Genomic DNA, 19,934 nt, shown 5'->3' on the forward strand with positions numbered 1-19,934 from the left:
AGTGATTCTGTGTGGCCCTCAATAACAATACAAAAATGGCAGAAATTTGACTTTACTTGAGTTTGGAGATTTATGCAAAAAAAAAAAAAAAGTTACATTTTCAGAAAGATCCAGATGAATTCAAATCATCTTTTGTCATCAAGGTTCTTTATGTTTGCTTCAAGCTCACAGTAATTAGGAATAAATATAATCTGCTGGCAGTTTGTGTCTCTTTAAATCGAGGTGAAGCTGCCAGATTTGGACACATTTAACGTTCATCCTCAGCTTTTGTTCTTCTGCAGCAGCTTTAAGACTTCGACCAATCAGCTGCAGAGCTGGGTTCTGACCAATGACAGGACGCCAAGCCTGACTGGGGCTGCTGGGTCAGAACCAGAGACGGGTCAGAACCAGCTCACCTTGCCGATCCTCTTGCCCTCCACCTTCAGCGCCTTCATCTTGGAGAAGTAGTGGTAATAAGTGACGACGTAGGTGATGATGGATTTCTCATCAGGATGTTCAACGCTGATGTCTGAGAGGAGAGCAGCAGCGTTAACTCACCGAGTCTGTGTGTGTGTGTGTGTGTGTCTGTGTGTGTGTGTGTATGTCTGTGTGTGTGTGTGTATGTCTGTGTGTGTCTGTGTGTGTGTGTATGTGTCTGTGTGTGTGTATGTGTCTGTGTGTGTGTATGTGTCTGTGTGTGTGTGTGTGTGTGTGTGTGTATGTCTGTGTGTGTGTGTGTATGTCTGTGTGTGTGTGTGTATGTCTGTGTGTGTCTGTGTGTGTGTCTGTGTGTGTGTATGTGTCTGTGTGTGTGTGTGTTAGTGTATGTGTATGTGTCTGTGTGTGTGTGTGTTAGTGTGTGTGTGTGTGTCTGTGTGTGTGTCTGTATGTCTGTGTGTGTCTGTGTGTGTGTGTGTGTCTGTGTGTCTGCGTGTGTGTGTGTGTGTGTGTGTGTGTGTGTGTGTGTGTGTGTGTGTGCTGACCTTCCGGGTCCAGCAGCTTGGTCAGCCCCAGGTGTTGCTCTGCCAGGTTGAAGGCGTTCTGCAGGTTGTAGTGAGCGTTGGACTTCTTCAGCTTATCAAAGTCGATCAGATCAGGTCTGAAAACGACAAGAAAACCCTCCAAAATAAAACGCGACCCTTCAAAATAAATGATATGTGATCTTTAGCAGCCCTGATGGAAACACTGGAGGTCAAAGGTTAATAGTACTGGATAAAATCATTGTTAATATTTAACATCAACAAACAAAAGAGTGATGAAGTTCAATGCTGCGGTCTTCAACATGGGGGTCGTGGCCCCCACTGGGGTCAGGAGGTTCCTCACTAATTAGATGTTTTTGTCTATTTTTTAAAAGTTGTGTCTTCAAACGAACATCAACATGAATCCATCGTGTAACAAACTGATAAAATGAGGCAGAAAAACGTTTAGTGAGCAAAAATCTGTTTATGGTAAAAGTTCTGCCTTTTATGTTTGCTTATGACATCAGAGATAAACTGAAGTTTAAAATCATTTTCCAGGATGAAAAACACTGAAGACCTCTGGTTCAATGAGGTTCTTTAAGTTCACATCAGCTTCATTAGCCGGGTGTCTCTGTGGCCGGTTGTTTCTGATGATGAGGATGAGGAGGATGAAGGTGTGGTACCTGTGTTTGTGGATGAGGGCGTTGAAGGCCATCCCGTCTCTCCAGCTGGTGGTGAAGTTGTGGATGTTGACGTTTGGATACCTGAGCAGGAAGTCAGAGGATCAGCAGTGAAAGTTTGACATTAAGAGAAACTGATCCTGGAAACATTGAAACAACAACAATAATAATAAAACATGGAAACATCGTGTTCTCTGCCTCGGACCATCAGATGATACATTTAAAATGACAGAAAACCAAACAGAAAAATGTCCAATCAGCCTGAATCTGAGCTGTTTCTGTTCTCTATGAACTAAACACTCAGAGAAAAATTAGGTTATTCTTTGGTTAAAACTGTTTTATTCTAGCCTGTAAGCCCTGGGGAGGCTTCAGGGTCAGAGGTCATCAGGTGTTGTGTACTGACCCTGCAGTCTTCATCTGGCACCAGAGCAGCAGAGCGTCTTTAGCCGACTTCTTCTCCTTGTTGTCCTCCGTCTCCACACTGATGTCCTGGATCTGAGACACACACAAGGTCAGAAGTCAAAACGGAACCAAACAGAACCAAACGGAACCAAAGTGGACCAAGCAGAACAGAAACCCTGACGACAAACTGACGGCACATTTTCTCCAAGCCTCGCTCCAAATGTCTCATCTCCATTTAAATCCTTCAGACCAAAGACGGAGAAAGGAGCTAAAATAAAACCTGAAGTTTCTCTATAAGCCACCGAGTCGCGCTGCACAACACTCCACTGCTGAAGGAAAGGCCTGCTGATCCGGCTGTTTACAGAACACTGGAGCATCCGATACAACACAGCGAGGTTAATACACGCGTCTCACTCCTCTCCATTATATTTAATTTATGCATTAATCTGACTGAACTTTCATTCCAGCAGCTGCTTTAGACATTTAGAGAAACAAACACTGACGTGTTCAGAACCGTTTTCTCAGCTGGATGTGAGAAACGGATCCGTTATGTTTCCAACCAGTTATTGGTTCCATTGATTATCTAAAACGTTCCTGGTCAATCAGGTTTCCTGAAGGTCTGACTGGATTCTCCTTTAGAGTCTGAAAATGAAAGAAACTGAGATAAAAATCAAAGAAGCTGAACTCTGACCTCTGACCTGCTCATCATTCAGACACTAGAGACTCTTAAAATGAAGGGATGAACCAGTGAGGATGAATCCATGAAGTGCTAACACATGAAGTCACCTGGCCTGTCAGCAGAAAGGTTCCTGTAGCTAGCTGTTAGCTACAGGATAGCTGGCTGTCAGCTACAGGATAGCTGGCTGTTAGCTACAGGATAGCTGGCTGTCAGCTACAGGATAGCTGGCTGTTAGCTACAGGATAGCTGGCTGTCAGCTACGGGATAGCTGGCTGTTAGCTACGGGATAGCTGGCTGTTAGCTACGGGATAACTGGCTGTCAGCTACCGGATAGCTGGCTGTCAGCTACGGGATAGCTGGCTGTTAGCTACGGGATAGCTGGCTGTTAGCTACGGGATAGCTGGCTGTTAGCTACGGGATAGCTGGCTGTTAGCTACGGGATAGCTGGCTGTCAGCTACGGGATAGCTGGCTGTTAGCTACGGGATAGCTGGCTGTTAGCTACGGGATAGCTGGCTGTCAGCTACGGGATAGCTGGCTGTCAGCTACGGGATAGCTGGCTGTCAGCTACGGGATAGCTGGCTGTCAGCTACAGGATAGCTACAGGATAGCTGGCTGTTAGCTACAGGATAGCTGGCTGTTAGCTACAGGATAGCTGGCTGTCAGCTACAGGATAGCTGGCTGTTGGCTACAGAATAGCTAGCCGTTAGCCATTAGCTACAGAAACGGGAATAGGCGTTAGCTGCCAACTCTACAAAACAATCAAACATTCTTATAGGCAGAAATCTGGTTTTTAGCTAATTTATGAACAATAATCTCGTTATAATCTGGGGTAACTCTCTGTGAGGTTCTAGCAGAAACTGTCTGACCTTCATAGATGGATGTCCCTCAGCCCGACTCGGACCACCAGAACCCGACCCGACCCAGATATCTCTGACTGCAGCAGTTAAAGCGCAGAGCGGTTTGTCCGGCCGGCTCCGTTTCAGCCTGATTCTTCCGGCAGGATGGATTTAATCCTCACAGCTTATCAAAGATAAATCCTGTCCGCCCATTTCAGCCGTGATGACGTCATAAACACCAGCAGCAGCGGTGGCGGTTCTGACCCGTTTTAAGCTCACCTGGAAGCGCAGGATGATGGTCCAGATGAGGCCCAGAGTGAGGCGGTGGTTTCCGTCCACGATGTCGTGGGAGCCCATGTTCTCCAGGTGGACCCGCTGCTCCTTCAGGAACTGCAGGGCCTTGTCCACGTTCTCCAGGCAGTGGATCCGCATGCGGCCCTTGGTGGGTTTGGGCTGGATGCAAACAAACCCACAGAGCAGAACCGGTTACATTACACACCCTGAAACCTGTGGGCTTCCTCATGTGGAAACGTCAGAGGGAGCAGCAGCTGCAGACACAGCTGGCCGACTTCACCGCTGACATGTTGATCTGAGCCGTTTCTCAGTTTGGCTGTGAGAACAGAAACGGTTCCTGAGTATCCATCCGTCTCCGAGTTCATATTTATGACTAATAACTCAACAAACCAGGAAACGGCCTTTAGCTGCAGCCGTTAGCGAAGGAACACCTGCTACATCGAGGCTAGCAGCAGCCTATGTGTTTGGTTTCCATGGTAACCAGGCAGCGCTAGCTAAAAAGGTAGTTCTGCTAACGCTAAAGCACTTATCATAAACTAAAGCTGGTTTATGAATAGCTGAAGCGTTACAACAGCGTAGTATTTAGTAGAAGCTAATGCTAATGCGCTAACAGGAGGCTCTGAAAACAGTAAATAAAAGTTCATTTTTGCATGTGTTTAATGAAAACCCCTAGCTGTTTGTTCAGGGTTGTGTGATTTTTGCTTCACAGCTGGTTGCTGGGTTAAGCGCTGCATAAATAAACCAATAAACCTTTAAGGTCTTTGCTTTAATGGCAAACTGTAAAAATATAACATCTTAAAATATGAACAACCTCACATTTCTCATGAAACATCCGATTGTTCACTATTTAAATGATGAATTTTTCTCGTTGATGGGATTTCTGCTGCTCTACCACATGGTGGCGCTGTCGCCTTCATGCATGTTAACGACATTTAGATTCCTCTTCCTCCTGATGAAGAGCAGAGGAGCCCCCCAGTATGTGAGCTGGTAGAAGTTCAGTTTCCCCAGCAGGCTGGCTGTCAGGCTCTTCCTCCTCATCCTCCTCTTCCTCTGGCAGCGTTTCCTGCGGCTCTTTCTCGGCGCTGACAGCCTCCATGCTGCTGCAGCCGCTTCACACAGTTTCCCTTTATTCATTGTCGGTTTCGTCTCCACTGGGATTCATGAAGCTCTGCAGGCTGAGGGAGCAGATCTGGGCTCTGGACAGAGCCTTGCTGGTTCCTGTGTGTGTGTGTGTGTGTGTGTGTGTGTGTGTGTGTGTGTGTGTGTGTGTGTGTGACGGGTTGAGAAAAGGCCGGATGGCCGCAGACAGGAGCAGAAAAAAACCCCAGAGTCACCAGATCCAGAGGGTGATGCAGGGAGCGTGTGTGTGTGTGTGTGTGTGTGTGTGTGTGTGTGTGTAATGGGAAAACGGCAGGCCTGAAGTAGGCTTGCATTCCTGTTTCCATGGTAACAGAATAACAATCCATTCCTCAGAGCAGAAATGTGAAAGAATGCGTTTCCAGTGAGACCATGGAGGCCCTGCAGCCACACACTGATATGAAAAGTGCTGAGTCACTGGTTGCTATGGCGACTCCGTCCTTCATTTCAGGAACAGATGGGAGGGTGAGCCCACAGCATCACTACTCACCAGACAGGAATTCAAACCTCAAACAAACAGCAACAGAAAATGAAGACATCAGTGGAGCAAAACCAGCAGGAACAGCTGGGATCCACCAGATCCAGATCCACCAGATCCAGAAGATCCAGATCCACCAGATCCAGATCCACCAGATGCAGATCCAACAGATCCTGATCCAACAGATCCTGATCCAGCAGATCCAGATCCTGAATTCAACACCCTGATAATTTTTTAAAGGTAAAAACTGTAAAATGGATCCAGCCACCGACTGATTCGTCCCTCTGGACTTTGTTTGAGCCGTTTGGACGTTGCTGGTGTCTCTTACTGAGGCTGAACTGGAAACCAGTTGAGTTTCTCTTTTAACGATTTAATCTGATATAATCTCTGCTAATTTCATCACACTGTGCTGACATGAACGTTTCCATGGTGTTTCTGTCAGTTTGAGTAGAACAGTGAGTAAAACTCGTCAGGATTTCACCGTTTCATCCGTCAGCTCTGAGGATCCCAGATTATTTTATGCTAACATCTGATCTCCTGGTGCTGTCCATCCGGTTCCCTGTCAGGCCGTCGCTCCGATTCGCTCTGTTCCTTCTTCAAGCAGCTGTGAGGAAACATGAAACTACCAAGGTGTGTGTTACTTTACAGGCTGTTGCTAGGTAACCAATAACCACCATCCTGGCTTAGTCAAGGCCTTTTCTCTGCCTGCATCTCCCAGAATGCTGTGCGGTTCTGGGTCAGTTCAGTGAGTTACTGAATGTCCTGTCAGATTTACTATCTACTGATATTGATCATGTGTCTGTCGTTATACATGTTATTGATTTGTTGTCCAGTGTTGAGTCAAAACAAGAAGCGAAGCCAGAATCGCTCTTCCTCCCAAACACTGAATTCTGTGTATTTGTTGGTCCAGCTGGACCTGCATGGAACCAGTAAGTGTGATGGTTTGTGTTCATGGTCCAAACCCACCAGCCTCTCTCCAGACAGAACCTCCAGCAGCTTGATGAGCATCCGGCCGTCCCGCAGGTCCATGTACAGGTCAGTGATCCGACACGACACCCTGGACAGGTGGGAGTTCACCCACTTAGTGAAGGTCTTCTTCTGCACCGCCTCACGCTCATCTGGACAGAGAGAGAGGTCAGAACCGGACGGGTCAGAACCGGACGGATCAGAACCGGATGGGTCAGAACCAGAGAGAGGTCAGAACCAGAGAGAGGTCAGAACCAGAGAGAGGTCAGAACCAGCAAGAGGTCAGAACCAGACGGGTCAGAACCAGAGAGAGGTCAGAACCAGACGGGTCAGAACCAGACGGGTCACAACCAGAGAGAGGTCAGAACCAGAGAGAGGTCAGAACCAGCAAGAGGTCAGAACCAGACGGGTCAGAACCAGCAAGAGGTCAGAACCAGACGGGTCAGAACCAGAGAGAGGTCAGAACCAGAGAGAGGTCAGAACCAGACGGGTCACAACCAGAGAGAGGTCAGAACCAGACGGGTCAGAACCAGCAAGAGGTCAGAACCAGACGGGTCAGAACCAGACGGGTCAGAACCAGAGAGAGGTCAGAACCAGAGAGGGGTCAGAACCAGAGAGAGGTCAGAACCAGACGGGTCAGAACCAGAGAGAGGTCAGAACCAGCAAGAGGTCAGAACCAGACGGGTCACAACCAGAGAGAGGTCAGAACCAGAGAGAGGTCAGAACCAGACGGGTCAGAACCAGAGAGAGGTCAGAACCAGACGGGTCAGAACCAGACGGGTCAGAACCAGCAAGAGGTCAGAACCAGACGGGTCAGAACCAGACGGGTCAGAACCAGAGAGAGGTCAGAACCAGAGAGAGGTCAGAACCAGAGAGAGGTCAGAACCAGACGGGTCAGAACCAGAGAGAGGTCAGAACCAGACGGGTCAGAACCAGACGGGTCAGAACCAGAGAGAGGTCAGAACCAGAGAGAGGTCAGAACCAGACGGGTCAGAACCAGAGAGAGGTCAGAACCAGACGGGTCAGAACCAGACGGGTCAGAACCAGAGAGAGGTCAGAACCAGAGAGAGGTCAGAACCAGACGGGTCAGAACCAGAGAGAGGTCAGAACCAGAGAGAGGTCAGAACCAGACGGGTCAGAACCAGGTGGTTCTGATCGGAGCATCAGAGCGGATGTTGTTTATGCGTGCAGACTCGCTGCATCCCCACATTGTTCCTGTGTGTTTGGCTTCCTGAGAATAAATCTAAACTGGAAACATCCTGAGAAGAAGAGCAGCCTGATAGTTTACACCTGCTGCTGCTCTGCTGCGTTTACTCCTCAAAAGCTGCTCCTTATCGTCCCCATCACTCACACTCACACACACACACACACACACACACACACACACACACACACACACACACACACACACACACACACACACACACACACACACACACACACCCACACACACACACACACACACACACGTCGGCTCTAATCTCATCCGGCAGCAGGCGGCTGTTTATGTGAGAGGATGCTGGATCCCAGCTCAGACTTCCTTCTGGCTTTTCTGGGATTCTCTCTCACATTTATTTCAGGACTCAGACGGAGCAGCAGCTCCTCTCTCAACCTTTCATGGAATTTAAAACCGTTGATGCTCCTGAAGTGATGATGTGTGGGAGCAGGAGTAGCAGCCTCCACCCGGCTGAACCTCTCTGCTTCCTGAAACAGCAGCAGCTGCTCAGTCAGTGTGTGACTGAACCAGGACTAAACGCCAGCAGAGACTGGAGATGGAAATGGGAGATTTGTCATCCATCAGGCTCTGTGCCGAACTTTGACCTCATATCTGCTGAAACCTGGTTTCACTTTTAGAGAGCAAAGTACTGAAATAGACGAATTATTAAATTACTGATAAACAATATTGACAAGAACAGATGTGATAAGAAACTATACTCACTGACACTCTGATAAGAGTCAGTGTCAGGTTCTTGTGGCTGTTTACACAAGAACCATGTTCATAAATACAGGGAGGCTAGTTAGCGTAGCAACTAGACAACACGTACCGCTAAACAATAGCAAAGACATTTAGATCAGACTGTAGAAGATTCATTCATCCTCAGAAACTAAGTCAATATATTCAACCTTCATATGCTGAAAACAATCTGAGCTGATATTACTAACATAAGATGAATTATTATTATAAAATAAACCAGGTTCCCTCAGCAAGAGAAACTAAGAAACCTGATTCAGTCTAAACTAAATTACTATAACTTAATATCAGCTAGACTTAGCTAATTTAAGCTAAGCTAACATAAAAACTATGCTAACACAAAACAAAGTTCATTTACAAAACTGAGCCAAAGTAAACCCAGTCCAGTTAATGTTTGGATAAATGAGCTTCGATAAGTTCAATAAAGCTAAGCTAAGCACAAAGACAGGCTAAGCTAACATCAGCTAAGCTAGCGGTAAGTTTGTGGATCTTTCTGTTCAGACCGGTGGGAGTATAAATAGATCATCCTGGAGTGTGAAACGTTTTTATCTGTGAAATCTGAATTTAACTCAGTGAATCTAATGAGGAGTTATGGAAATCATTCCCACATGACATCAGAATAATTCAGTTTCTGGGTAACTGTGTTAAATTTATCGTGTTATTACTCATATTCTCAGAAAACTCATAATGACTGTTAACTAACTCTGTTTTTTCCCAGAATGCCCTGCGTTTGACCTGCAGGAGAGGCTGGAGCGAGACGTGCTCACAGCTGATAAGAGCATCTGATTCCTCCACAAACACTCATTCACGGCAGCCGAAGGAGTTACTGTGCAACGCAACAATGGCTGCAGTGTTGAGCCGATAAACTGTGGAGGTTCTGGTACCGACTCGGAGCTGCTGGGAGGAAGTGGACCAGGCGCCGCGGGGTCTGTGATTGGCTAGATATGAACAGGAATCAGAACCAAGAAGGCTTCAGCAGCTCGATCCACAGAATCAGAACCGACTCTGGCTCAGAGAGAAATGGGCCTAATCAAAGGAAAATAGAGTTCAGGCCCAAAGCAAACCGCTTAGCATGTAGCATGTAGCTTCTGGCTGCTTAAATATGCAGAAACACACTCAGCCTGGACAAACAGACATGAGCTTCCTGTGCAGGACAGACGTCTCCATGTTGTTTAAATCAGCTGATCAACGATTCAAGTTCCTTCAAAACGACGAGGAAAAAAACATCAAGAGTTCAGGAAACGAAGTTCGCCTCCAGCACAGAGACATCCACACAGACCGGGAAGTTTCTGTTCTGTGGTGATACGGATAAAATGATTCATGAAACATAAATGTTGGTTTTGAAAACCATTCCTATCTGAAATGATCCTGATTAATATCAGAAAACTGAACACAGATTTATATTCATTTCACCATATTTTGAAGTTCCCACTGCTGGACAGGGCAAAAAAAATAGATTTCCAAATTTACTCATACTGATGCTCACATTAACCGACATTTACTGGGACAACAATAAATCAAATTCTAATGAGAACTTTTCATGGTAAACTATAAAACATACAATAAACACCCACTGATAAGGAGACGCAGAAAGAACTGAAATCTGGTTGTTAAACAACCATTATCTGAGAGGAAGACATGGCCGAAAGAAAACCCGAATGATCATTTGGTGAGATGGCAGAGAACCAGCAGCAGACATCAGCTCCATGTTTACCAGTGAAACATTTTGACCCGGTTTGGATCGAGCCTGAAAGCTGCAGCCATTAGAAAACAACTGGATAAATAAACTTTAACCTCCTGCAGAGCCGATGTGACCTGATGGTCCAGATCGACCCGCTGCTTCAGGGACCGACCAGGCGGCAGAACCAATCAGTTCCACTGCCAACACTTTTAACACACTCAGATTCTTTCTGCTCATAGTTTTTAATAATAACTTCATGATACAGAAATTACCATTAAGCTTCTGCAGTCAGCAGAAACAGTCAGTTCTGACTGAATCAGTCAGCTGATAATATTTACTGACTGATGAATAAAGTACAGAACCATCCCTGTGGAAACAGTTATTAATTATTAAAGTGTTTATAGATGAAAACATTTCTATAAACTATTTATTAGCTGTCTACAGTGGTTCAGTTATAGTTAAATAAAACTCATGAAATGATGAACAATGAAGTTCAGAAAACATTTTAGTTAACTGGAATAAATAAAAACCATAATTCAGGAAAAACTAGAACTATGTCATGTTTTCATAAAACTAACAGAAGCAAATTAATTTATAGATATATCATTTATTTATTATCCTTTGAACTGATGTGAAACTAATGTTTTTCTCCACACCAGCAGTTTACGTCAGCTGTCCATGCTGCTCCTGCGGCTACGCTACGCTAGCCCACAGAACGGCTGGCGCTTATTCAATAATCACTAAACACATCTTATGAAAATGTTATTTTCTTTATTACCTGATCTATGTATTAATAGTCACAATACTTTGGTTAATTTAGTATGAAAAAACTAAACTAGAACAAACAGTTAATGTTTCACTAATAAAAACTAGCTAACACTCTGAAAACTAAAACTAACTGAATTAGACCAACGAAAAAAACTTAAAACGCAGAAACCCATGAACCCAAACAGAGCAGCTGACCGGGTGGACCCTCCAGGGAACAGTGGGGCCCCATCAGTGGGGCCCGTCAGTGGAGTGGATTCCTCCTCGGCAACAGAGAGAAAAGCACATTTATTAGATGTTATCTGCAGCTCAACCCTCAGCCTTATCTGCATCTTCATGCTCCAGCTCCGTTTCTGCACAGATGATTCTGTTCCCACTGTGTGTGTGTGTGTGTGTGTGTGTGTGTGTGTGTGTGTGTGTGTGTGTGTTTCCCCTTCCTGTGCTGAAAACCAAGCAGATGCCTGTCCCAGCAGGAAACCGTGTTTACATTCACTCAGAAATACAGAAAGCTGCTCAGATCCGCCATGTTTGGAGACGTTTTCCTTTAAAACGGATGAAACTCCTGAGGAGACGAGGTTAGAGTCATCCTATCATATCGTTAAAATATTCTCATCATAAGTACTTTGGTTTATCGCTGGCTCACTAAATTTAAACTGATAATGTTCAATAAAAGACAGAAGTCATTTTCATTTTGGGTCATTCCAGGATCACAAACGTCCTTAAAGGGCCGGCTCTGATAAAACCCATAAACTGTAAAAGCAGCTGGATCTGCATTCAGTGAAAACTTCTTTAAATTAAATATCTTTCACATTTATGCATCTTGGTGGTATACAGATAAAAACTGCTTTGATTTGATTAGGACTGGATGATACAGCTGAAAAACGTATCATGATATAAGCGTTTCAGATCAATCAATATTGATAATTATTGATTATATATTATTAAATACTGCCAGATTTGACGTTTTATCCACAGATTTCACTCCAAACTGATTTTTATTTTTATGCAGCAAAACCTTAAAATGCTGTTGCACAAGTTACTCAACACTTTGCTAGGCAACCACAAGTTACTCAACACTTTGCTAGGCAACCACAAGTTACTCAACACGTTGCGAGGATAAAGCTTTTCCTCTGCCTACATCTCCCAGAATGCTGTGCAGTTCTGGGTCCGAGTTCAATGAGTTATTGAATATATTATCTATTGATATTGATCAGGTGTCGTGTGTGATATATATATATATATATATATATATATATATATATATAGTTATTGATTTATTGCCCAGCCCTGTTTCATAAAGTCATATCAAACAGATATGAAACAGAAAGTTTTATTTCTTCAGGCCTTCAGTTTGACACGTTTACTTTAAACATCAGTAAATAAAGAAATCTGTTCCTATTAGGAATGACTGTAAGGTCGGGGCTTATGGTGCTGTGAATGCTGCCATGTAGTCACAGTAATAAATAGCTTTCATATCTTAATTTTATCGCTATTAGAATATTACCACACATGGTGATAAAACTAAGTCGTATCTGGAGAATTCAGGGTTCGAATGCAGCAGAACCCGAGCCCAGCAGGTCCAGTTTCCTGCTCTGGAGTTCTGCTGAGTCTGATGGAGAGATCGATCAGCAACACACACACACACACACACACACACAGAGAGAGCTGACCTTAACCTGAGCCGGGCAGCAAAGTGGGCGGGGCCCAGCGAGGACAACGGAGCCGGATCATGTGAGGAATGCCGGCGCTCCGGTCACGGTGTGAAAGTTTCTCCCATAAATCAGTCGGCAACAATCCCAGGAATTAGGATGGAGACATGAGGAATTCATACCACAGATTACACAGTTACCCTCTGACACGGCCGGATCCGGGCCCAGTCGGGTCAGAACCGGGGCCAAACCTCCGCTGACCACAGCCACTGGAGATCAAACAACACAGAACCAGTCTGACCAGTAACAGCTTCTGGAAACCAACAAAACCAGAACCCATCCATCAGGGTTCTGAACAGAACCTCAAGTAGAGGTCAGCCAATCAGATCACTCCATCCATCAATGAGCTGATGCATATTCAGCCTGACAGACGAAGTTCAGGGCAGAAAAACTCGCCTGGCAGCAGCAGGAGGCTCAGCGTTCACCGAGACCCAGCATGAAAGATGACTCTACGTCTGTGTGTGTGTGTGTGTGTGTGTGTGTGTGTGTGTGTGTGTGTGTGTGTGTGTGTGTGTGTGTGCTCACGCGTCACTGTGTGGGTGTGTGCGCGCGCGCGTCACTGTGTCTGGGTGTGTGTGTGTGTGTGTGCGCGCACGCGTCACTGTGTGTGTGTGTGTGTGTGTGTGTGTTTGTGTGTGCGCGCGCGTCACTGTGTGTGTGTGTGTGTGGGTGTGTGCGCGCGCGCGTCACTGTGTCTGGGTGTGTGTGTGTCTGGGTGTGTGTGTGTGTGGGTGTGCGCGCGCGTCACTGTGTCTGGGTGTGTGTGTGTGTATTTTGGGGGATTTCCTGGAGTAAAGGTTGTGGTTCTACTTTTTCTGCATCAGTAACAGTGAAGCTGCAGTTTGAGTCGACATGTGGAGGCAAGAAAACGAGCTGGAACTGAACCGACTGGGAGAAAAACTGGACTAAACCTGAACTGGACCCGGACTCTGTTCTGGTCGTTTCTAACATAAATATAACGATTCATTAAAATGTCTGACACAACAAACGTCTAGAGAAACTAGAAAAAGAAGAAAAATAATTGTGAGAAAGTATTTCTAAGTAAGAAATTATTGGGTTATTTAGCCTGACATAAGAGAAAATTTGAAATAAATTTTTTAAATAATGGTAATGAACTTTATTTAAAAAGGGACAAGTCAAACATAAATATCGCAATTTGATTCACCGAACCAGATTATAGCGAATGCTAATTCACATGAATGTTCAATTTTAAATATCAGTTTAAAACTAAATATTTAGTTTACAAACTAAATATGCCGTTTGTATTTCAAGAGTGTTAGCTAGCTGAATGTGTTGTTAGCAAGCTAAATGTGTAGCTCGCTAACAACATATTTACAATATTTAGCTAACATTTATTTTGTTATTACAGGTTAAATAACCCAAATTATTCCTGTTAATTTTTGACTGTGTACCTTTACTGACCCATATCCCACAAAGATAAACGGGTAACGACCATGAATGAATGAATGAATCATTCATTCATTCATTCATTATGAATGAATGAATGAACTAGTTCCAGCTGAGATGATGTTAAACTCAGTATCATCTCCTTACTGCCTGGTTTTCAGGTCATGATGCTCCATGGTTAACAGATTTATCGTAACACCGTCGTGTAAATGTTCCGATTTTTCTGGAAGGGAACCAGAAAAGGTTGCAGCCTGATGAAGGTGAGGAAGAAGAGGAGAAACATCTGTTTCCACTGAGGCAGAGAGACAGAGCAGCCTGTGTCTCTGAGCCGATCACATGACATTAGCCTGACGGTCATGTGACCCAATCAAAACATTCAGCATTCCTGTTCTCCCACTGAGGCAGCAGGAAGTCTGCACTGCGAAACAGAACCTGGATGGTCAGGGAGGGGAGGTCCATCAGAACCTCAGAACCAGAGTTCTGGTTCTACACGCGTTGTCCTGGAGCCAGAGACAACCAGCCAATCACAGCCCTCCACTCTGAGCCTGCCAGCCAATCAGAGGGCCTGCAGCAGCAGCAGAGTCTGGGTGAATGGGCCGAGCCTCCGGTCTGTTCACTATACTGAGCCCACATGGACCAGAACCAGCTCCCAGTAACCGGGTTTAGAGATCAGAACCAGGTCAGCAGAGGAGACTGGACCTCGGCTCAGCAGCTGGGGTTCTGTTAGCTGTTGGAACCGGTTCTGGCTGGGTTTAAAGGGCCAGTGTCGTGTTTTCCAGGCACATAGAGCCGTTTTATAAATGAATCAAGTGAATCAGTTATTATAAAAATGCCATAAATATAAATTATAACTTTTTAATTCTAACTTTGTAATTTAGCACCTAGAAATTGGGCCTCTGTCTCTTTAAGAATGTCCCAACATGGCTCCTCTATTAACCCTTTAATGTTTTTACCAGCGTTGCTCTGAGTAGCGGCTCCTATAATGAGATCAGCAGTTCCAGCAGATGTTTGCTAATTGCTGCTGGCTAGCCTGAAGGAGCTGCCTCGAAGGCGGAGCTTGGTCCCTCCAGGCGTCCATGGTTGCTATGGAAATTAAAAACACTCCGGGAATGTTTGAGAAAAACATGATGGAAAGATCCCAAAGGTTTTACACTGCTCCTTTACAGGACACAGGGGTCAAAGTTCATCCAGATCATCATCAGGTAGGACGGGCTGGCCCGGTTCTGATAGGATTTGAGCCCATCCCACGCAGTTAGCTTCACTCCCAGGAAGATGATCTCACCTGGTCCAATAAAGCAGAGCCACACGGGCAGACTTTGGACCCGGATAAGAATCGGGCCAGAGAGGTCCAAAGTCCTGAGGTCCAGTTTTATAGAGCTCAGATGGACAGAGTTCAGGAAAACAGAGTTATGGAGAAATTAAATGACTTCTCACTTCTCTAATCCTAGCAGCAATGCTGGGCCTGTTGGACCGCTCTGGTTCTGGTTCTGGAGCGGGTCATTACAGAAAACAGAGCACATTCCTTCAGAACCACACATTGGACCGACACACCTCCACTGGAATGACACACACCCTGTTTACACTGGGAGGGCCAGGAGGTGATGGACAGGGTCACTGCTGAAAGAATCAGGCTGACAGAACCGGGCTAACAGAACCGGGCTAACAGAACTGGGCTAACAGAGCAAAGCTAACAGAGCCAGGCTAACAGAACCAGGCTAACAGAGCAAAGCTAACAGATCCAGGCTAACAGAGGCAGGATGACAGAGCAAAGCTAAGAGATCCAGGCTAACAGAGCAAAGCTAACAGGACCGGGCTAACAGAGCAAAGCTAACAGAGCCAGGCTAACAGATCCAGGCTAACAGAGCCAGGATGACAGAGCACAGCTAAGAGATCCAGGCTAACAGAGCAAAGCTAACAGAGCCAGGCTAACAGATCCAGGCTAACAGAGCAAAGCTAACAGATCCAGGCTAACAGAGGCAGGATGACAGAGCAAAGCTAAGAGATCCAGGCTAACAGAGCAAAGCTAACAGGACCGGGCTAACAGAGCAAAGCTAACAGAGCCAGGCTAACAGATCCAGGCTAACAGAGCCAGGATGACAGAGCACAGCTAAGAGATCCAGGCTAACAGAGCAAAGCTAACAGAGCCAGGCTAACAGAGGCAGGATGACAGAGCAAAGCTAAGAGATCCAGGCTAACAGAGCAAAGCTAACAGAGCCAGGCTAACAGATCCAGGCTAACAGAGCAAAGCTAAGAGATCCAGGCTAACAGAGCAAAGCTAACAGAACCAGGCTAACAGAGCAAAGCTAACAGAACCAGGTTAACATCAGAGGACTTAAAATTGTTTCCAGCAACAGGAACCAGAGGTTTTTCCCAGTAAACCCAGTAGAAATGTGCTGTGGCGTATTTGTTCGGAGGAGGTCTCACTCTGACCTTTATTTCATGCTTCAGGAGGTTTTCAGGTGAACCAATGCAAAGTTCCAAGTCTGAACCAGAAAAACCAAAACCAGCCATCTGCATCAGCTGAGGAAGAGGAGTAACTGCTGCAGTCATGAGGAAGACGGATCCAACCGGGTCAGAACCGGTTCTGGAACCAGAAGCAGGTTTTCTACAGCTCTCAGTTCATCATGGAACTGGACTCATCTGAGCTCAGTGGAGCGCTTCCATCAAAGAAGCTTTTCATGCAGATCTCACACACACACACACACACACACACACACACACACACACACACACACACACACACACACACACACACACACACACAGCATTTCCTCCTCAAACTTAAACATCTCAGCCAACAATAAGCCGATTCTGCAGCTCTGGAACCGGTACCGATCCGGTCCACCTTCATCACCTCTTCATCCACAGGAATCGCTCCTGGGATCAGATGGAACAGATTCCCAGAGGTTCTGGATGGTTCTGGCCAGAGGGACTGCTTCAACGACCCACTGAGGTTCAGACAGGAAGCTGCTTCCCATCCCGTCGGAACCAGAACCCAGACAGCAGAGCAGCAGTGGTACCACATGAGGTCTGGGTGGTTACAGTGAGCTTCGGGTCCATTCAGGTCCGGTTCTGTTCTTTCTGCTGCCGTTAATATTTCAGCAGAGAATCCGACTCCAGAAACCGGGCCGGGCTTTGTGTGAATCCGATCGGGACGCAGCGGCTAAGGCGGCTTTTAATCCCACTAAGAGGACGGGTGGAGGGACATGTGGGGGGGACAGTGAGGACGGGTGGAGGGACATGGGGGGGACAGTGAGGGGACAGGGGGACATGTGGGGGGGCAGACGGTCTGCAGAGCCTCATGCAACATTGATGAAGACGACGAGACGCTGAAGCTCTCAGAGGAACAAAGACCAAGAGGGAGGGGCTGATCTGGTACCGCGTCCCCACCGCCCCCCTCCTTTATTGCCCCCACTCACTGAGGGGGAGTTCAGGAGGGGCGGGGATCAGAAAACACACAGGAGGCTGCTGATTGGCTGGATCAGGACAGCAGCAGCAGGAGGAAGAGGAGGAGCAGAGTGAGGAAGATGATGATGTTTTTACTCTTCAGTTTGAATCAAACAAAAACAAACTAGAAGTTCAAAACAAAAGCCATCCTTTTATTTTAGATGTTTATAATCACCTTACTCATGTGATCATCAATAATTCATGTTTATTGATGCGTCTGCAGGAGCAGGTTTAATATTTTATGTCTTTTATTCTCTGATCTGTTGTTGAGCAGCGCTGGGTCAAACTTCTGCTTTTAAACGTCTTTATGAATAAATCGATGTTGAACCTGCAGTGGGGGTTTCTGGGTAATGTAGTCCCCATGGAGCGTGACCTGTGACCCGGTCCGACTCATTAACCCTCTCAGGTCTCTGCTGGTTTCTGTTGAATCAGAGGAAATTCTGCCGTCCCAGTCGGTTCTGACCGGCTGAGCAGAACCAGAACCGTCTCCCCCGGGTCGGATCGGGTCAGCAGATCGGCCAGTCACTGACCTGCCTCTCTCACTGCTTTATGTCTGACGGCCAATCGATGCTCTTCATTAGAGGAAGCTCTTACAGAGCAATAAGCAGCGCCTGCTGCTGCGCCGTCAGCCTGCTGGGAATAAAACCGGCAGCCGCTGTAGGCTCATCGACCGGCCAGGTGACAGTTTATGAGCTGCAGCCAGGAAGTCACAGCAGCTTCAGGAATCATAGCAGGAATCCGTTCAGGAATCCGTTCAGTGTTTTATCCGTTTCCAGCCAGATGACGAGCAGGAAGTCCCACACATCCAAAACTTCCTGAAATTCAGCTAAAATCTGGAACTGGCCTGGTTTATCAGAAACACTCAGTTTTCCTCCTGTCAGTGAACGCACCACAGGTTTTATATTTAAAAAAATGCTTACAGCCCTGTTAGTTTCAGAAAAGAAATGCTCTCAATGTGCCATTTAGAGTTTGACAGAATCTAAACTGTAAACATAGAAACACGGAGCTAATCTGAATCAATGCATCATCATCATCATCTCTATTCTGGTTCTGACCCGTTTCCAGCACTGTGACGTTATCACTGTCATAAAGCCGAGATTTTGACTGATCCACTTCATGGTTAATTATTAAAATATCTCTGATCATGTTTTATAAAAATAGATATTTTCTGATAAAAGCCTCCAACTCCGTCTGGCTCTAGTCCAGAAGGTCCGTTTAGAGCTTCTGGTTGGTTCTGAAGGTCCGATCGATCAGAACCTCTGATTCCTCCGTCTAAATCCGGTCTGATGGGAACTTCACACCTCAAAGTGGCTCAGTTATAATAAAACCTTTTAGACGGTTTTACCTCCACAGCAAACAGCCGAGTCAGCGCTGGGCTCAGCCATCCAACCACCATCCATCCATCCATCCATCCATCCATCCATCCATCCATCCATCCATCCATCCATCCACCATCCATCCATCCAACCATCACCCATTCATCCATCCAACCATCCAACCATCCATCCAACCATCATCCATCCAACCATCCATCCAACCATCACCCATTCATCCATCCAACCACCATCCATCCATACATCCATCCATCCAACCATCCATCCATCCACCATCCAACCATCCAACCATCACCCATTCATCCATCCAACCACCATCCATCCATACATCCATCCATCCATCCATCCATCCATCCACCATCCATCCATCCAACCATCACCCATTCATCCATCCAACCATCCAACCATCCATCCAACCATCATCCATCCAACCATCCATCCAACCATCACCCATTCATCCATCCAACCACCATCCATCCATCCATCCATCCATCCATCCATCCATCCACCATCCATCCATCCAACCATCATCCATCCAACCATCCATCCAACCATCACCCATTCATCCATCCAACCACCATCCATCCATACATCCATCCATCCAACCATCCATCCATCCACCATCCAACCATCCAACCATCACCCATTCATCCATCCAACCATCCAACCATCACCCATTCATCCATCCAACCACCATCCATCCATACATCCATCCATCCAACCATCCATCCATCCACCATCCAACCATCACCCATCCATCCATCCACCCATCACCCATCCATCCATCCATCCATCCAACCATCACCCATCCATCATCCATCCATCCATCCATCCATCCAACCATCACCCATCCATCACCCATCCATCCATCCATCCATCCACCATCCAACCATCACCCATCCATCATCCATCCATCCATCCATCCATCCAACCATCACCCATCCATCACCCATCCATCCATCCATCCATCCAACCATCACCCATCCATCATCCATCCATCCATCCATCCATCACCCATCCATCACCCATCCATCCATCCATCCATCCACCATCCAACCATCACCCATCCATCATCCATCCATCCATCCATCCATCCAACCATCACCCATCCATCATCCATCCATCCATCCAACCATCACCCATCCATCACCCATCCATCCATCCATCCATCCAACCATCACCCATCCATCATCCATCCATCCATCCAT

General features: G+C 46.3%; 1 protein-coding gene across 2 annotated transcripts in view; it reads right to left on the minus strand.

Moving 5' to 3' along the window:
- The window catches only part of LOC106916297 (spectrin beta chain, non-erythrocytic 1), an 83,930-nt gene that overhangs the window by 35,217 nt on the left and 28,779 nt on the right, over positions 1-19,934 (minus strand). For both annotated transcript variants that reach the window (XM_088013249.1, XM_088013248.1), the window contains 6 exons: positions 6,412-6,563; positions 3,816-3,989; positions 2,022-2,113; positions 1,622-1,702; positions 963-1,078; positions 396-508 (listed from right to left, as the gene is read on the minus strand). In XM_088013249.1, the coding sequence (XP_087869375.1) occupies positions 396-508; positions 963-1,078; positions 1,622-1,702; positions 2,022-2,113; positions 3,816-3,989; positions 6,412-6,563 (728 nt within the window). The remainder of the gene's footprint in view (positions 1-395; positions 509-962; positions 1,079-1,621; positions 1,703-2,021; positions 2,114-3,815; positions 3,990-6,411; positions 6,564-19,934) is intronic.

This window comes from Poecilia mexicana, unplaced genomic scaffold, assembly GCF_051168715.1.
Source record: "Poecilia mexicana isolate PSO_F unplaced genomic scaffold, ASM5116871v1 scaffold_15, whole genome shotgun sequence".
Taxonomy (NCBI): domain Eukaryota; kingdom Metazoa; phylum Chordata; class Actinopteri; order Cyprinodontiformes; family Poeciliidae; genus Poecilia; species Poecilia mexicana.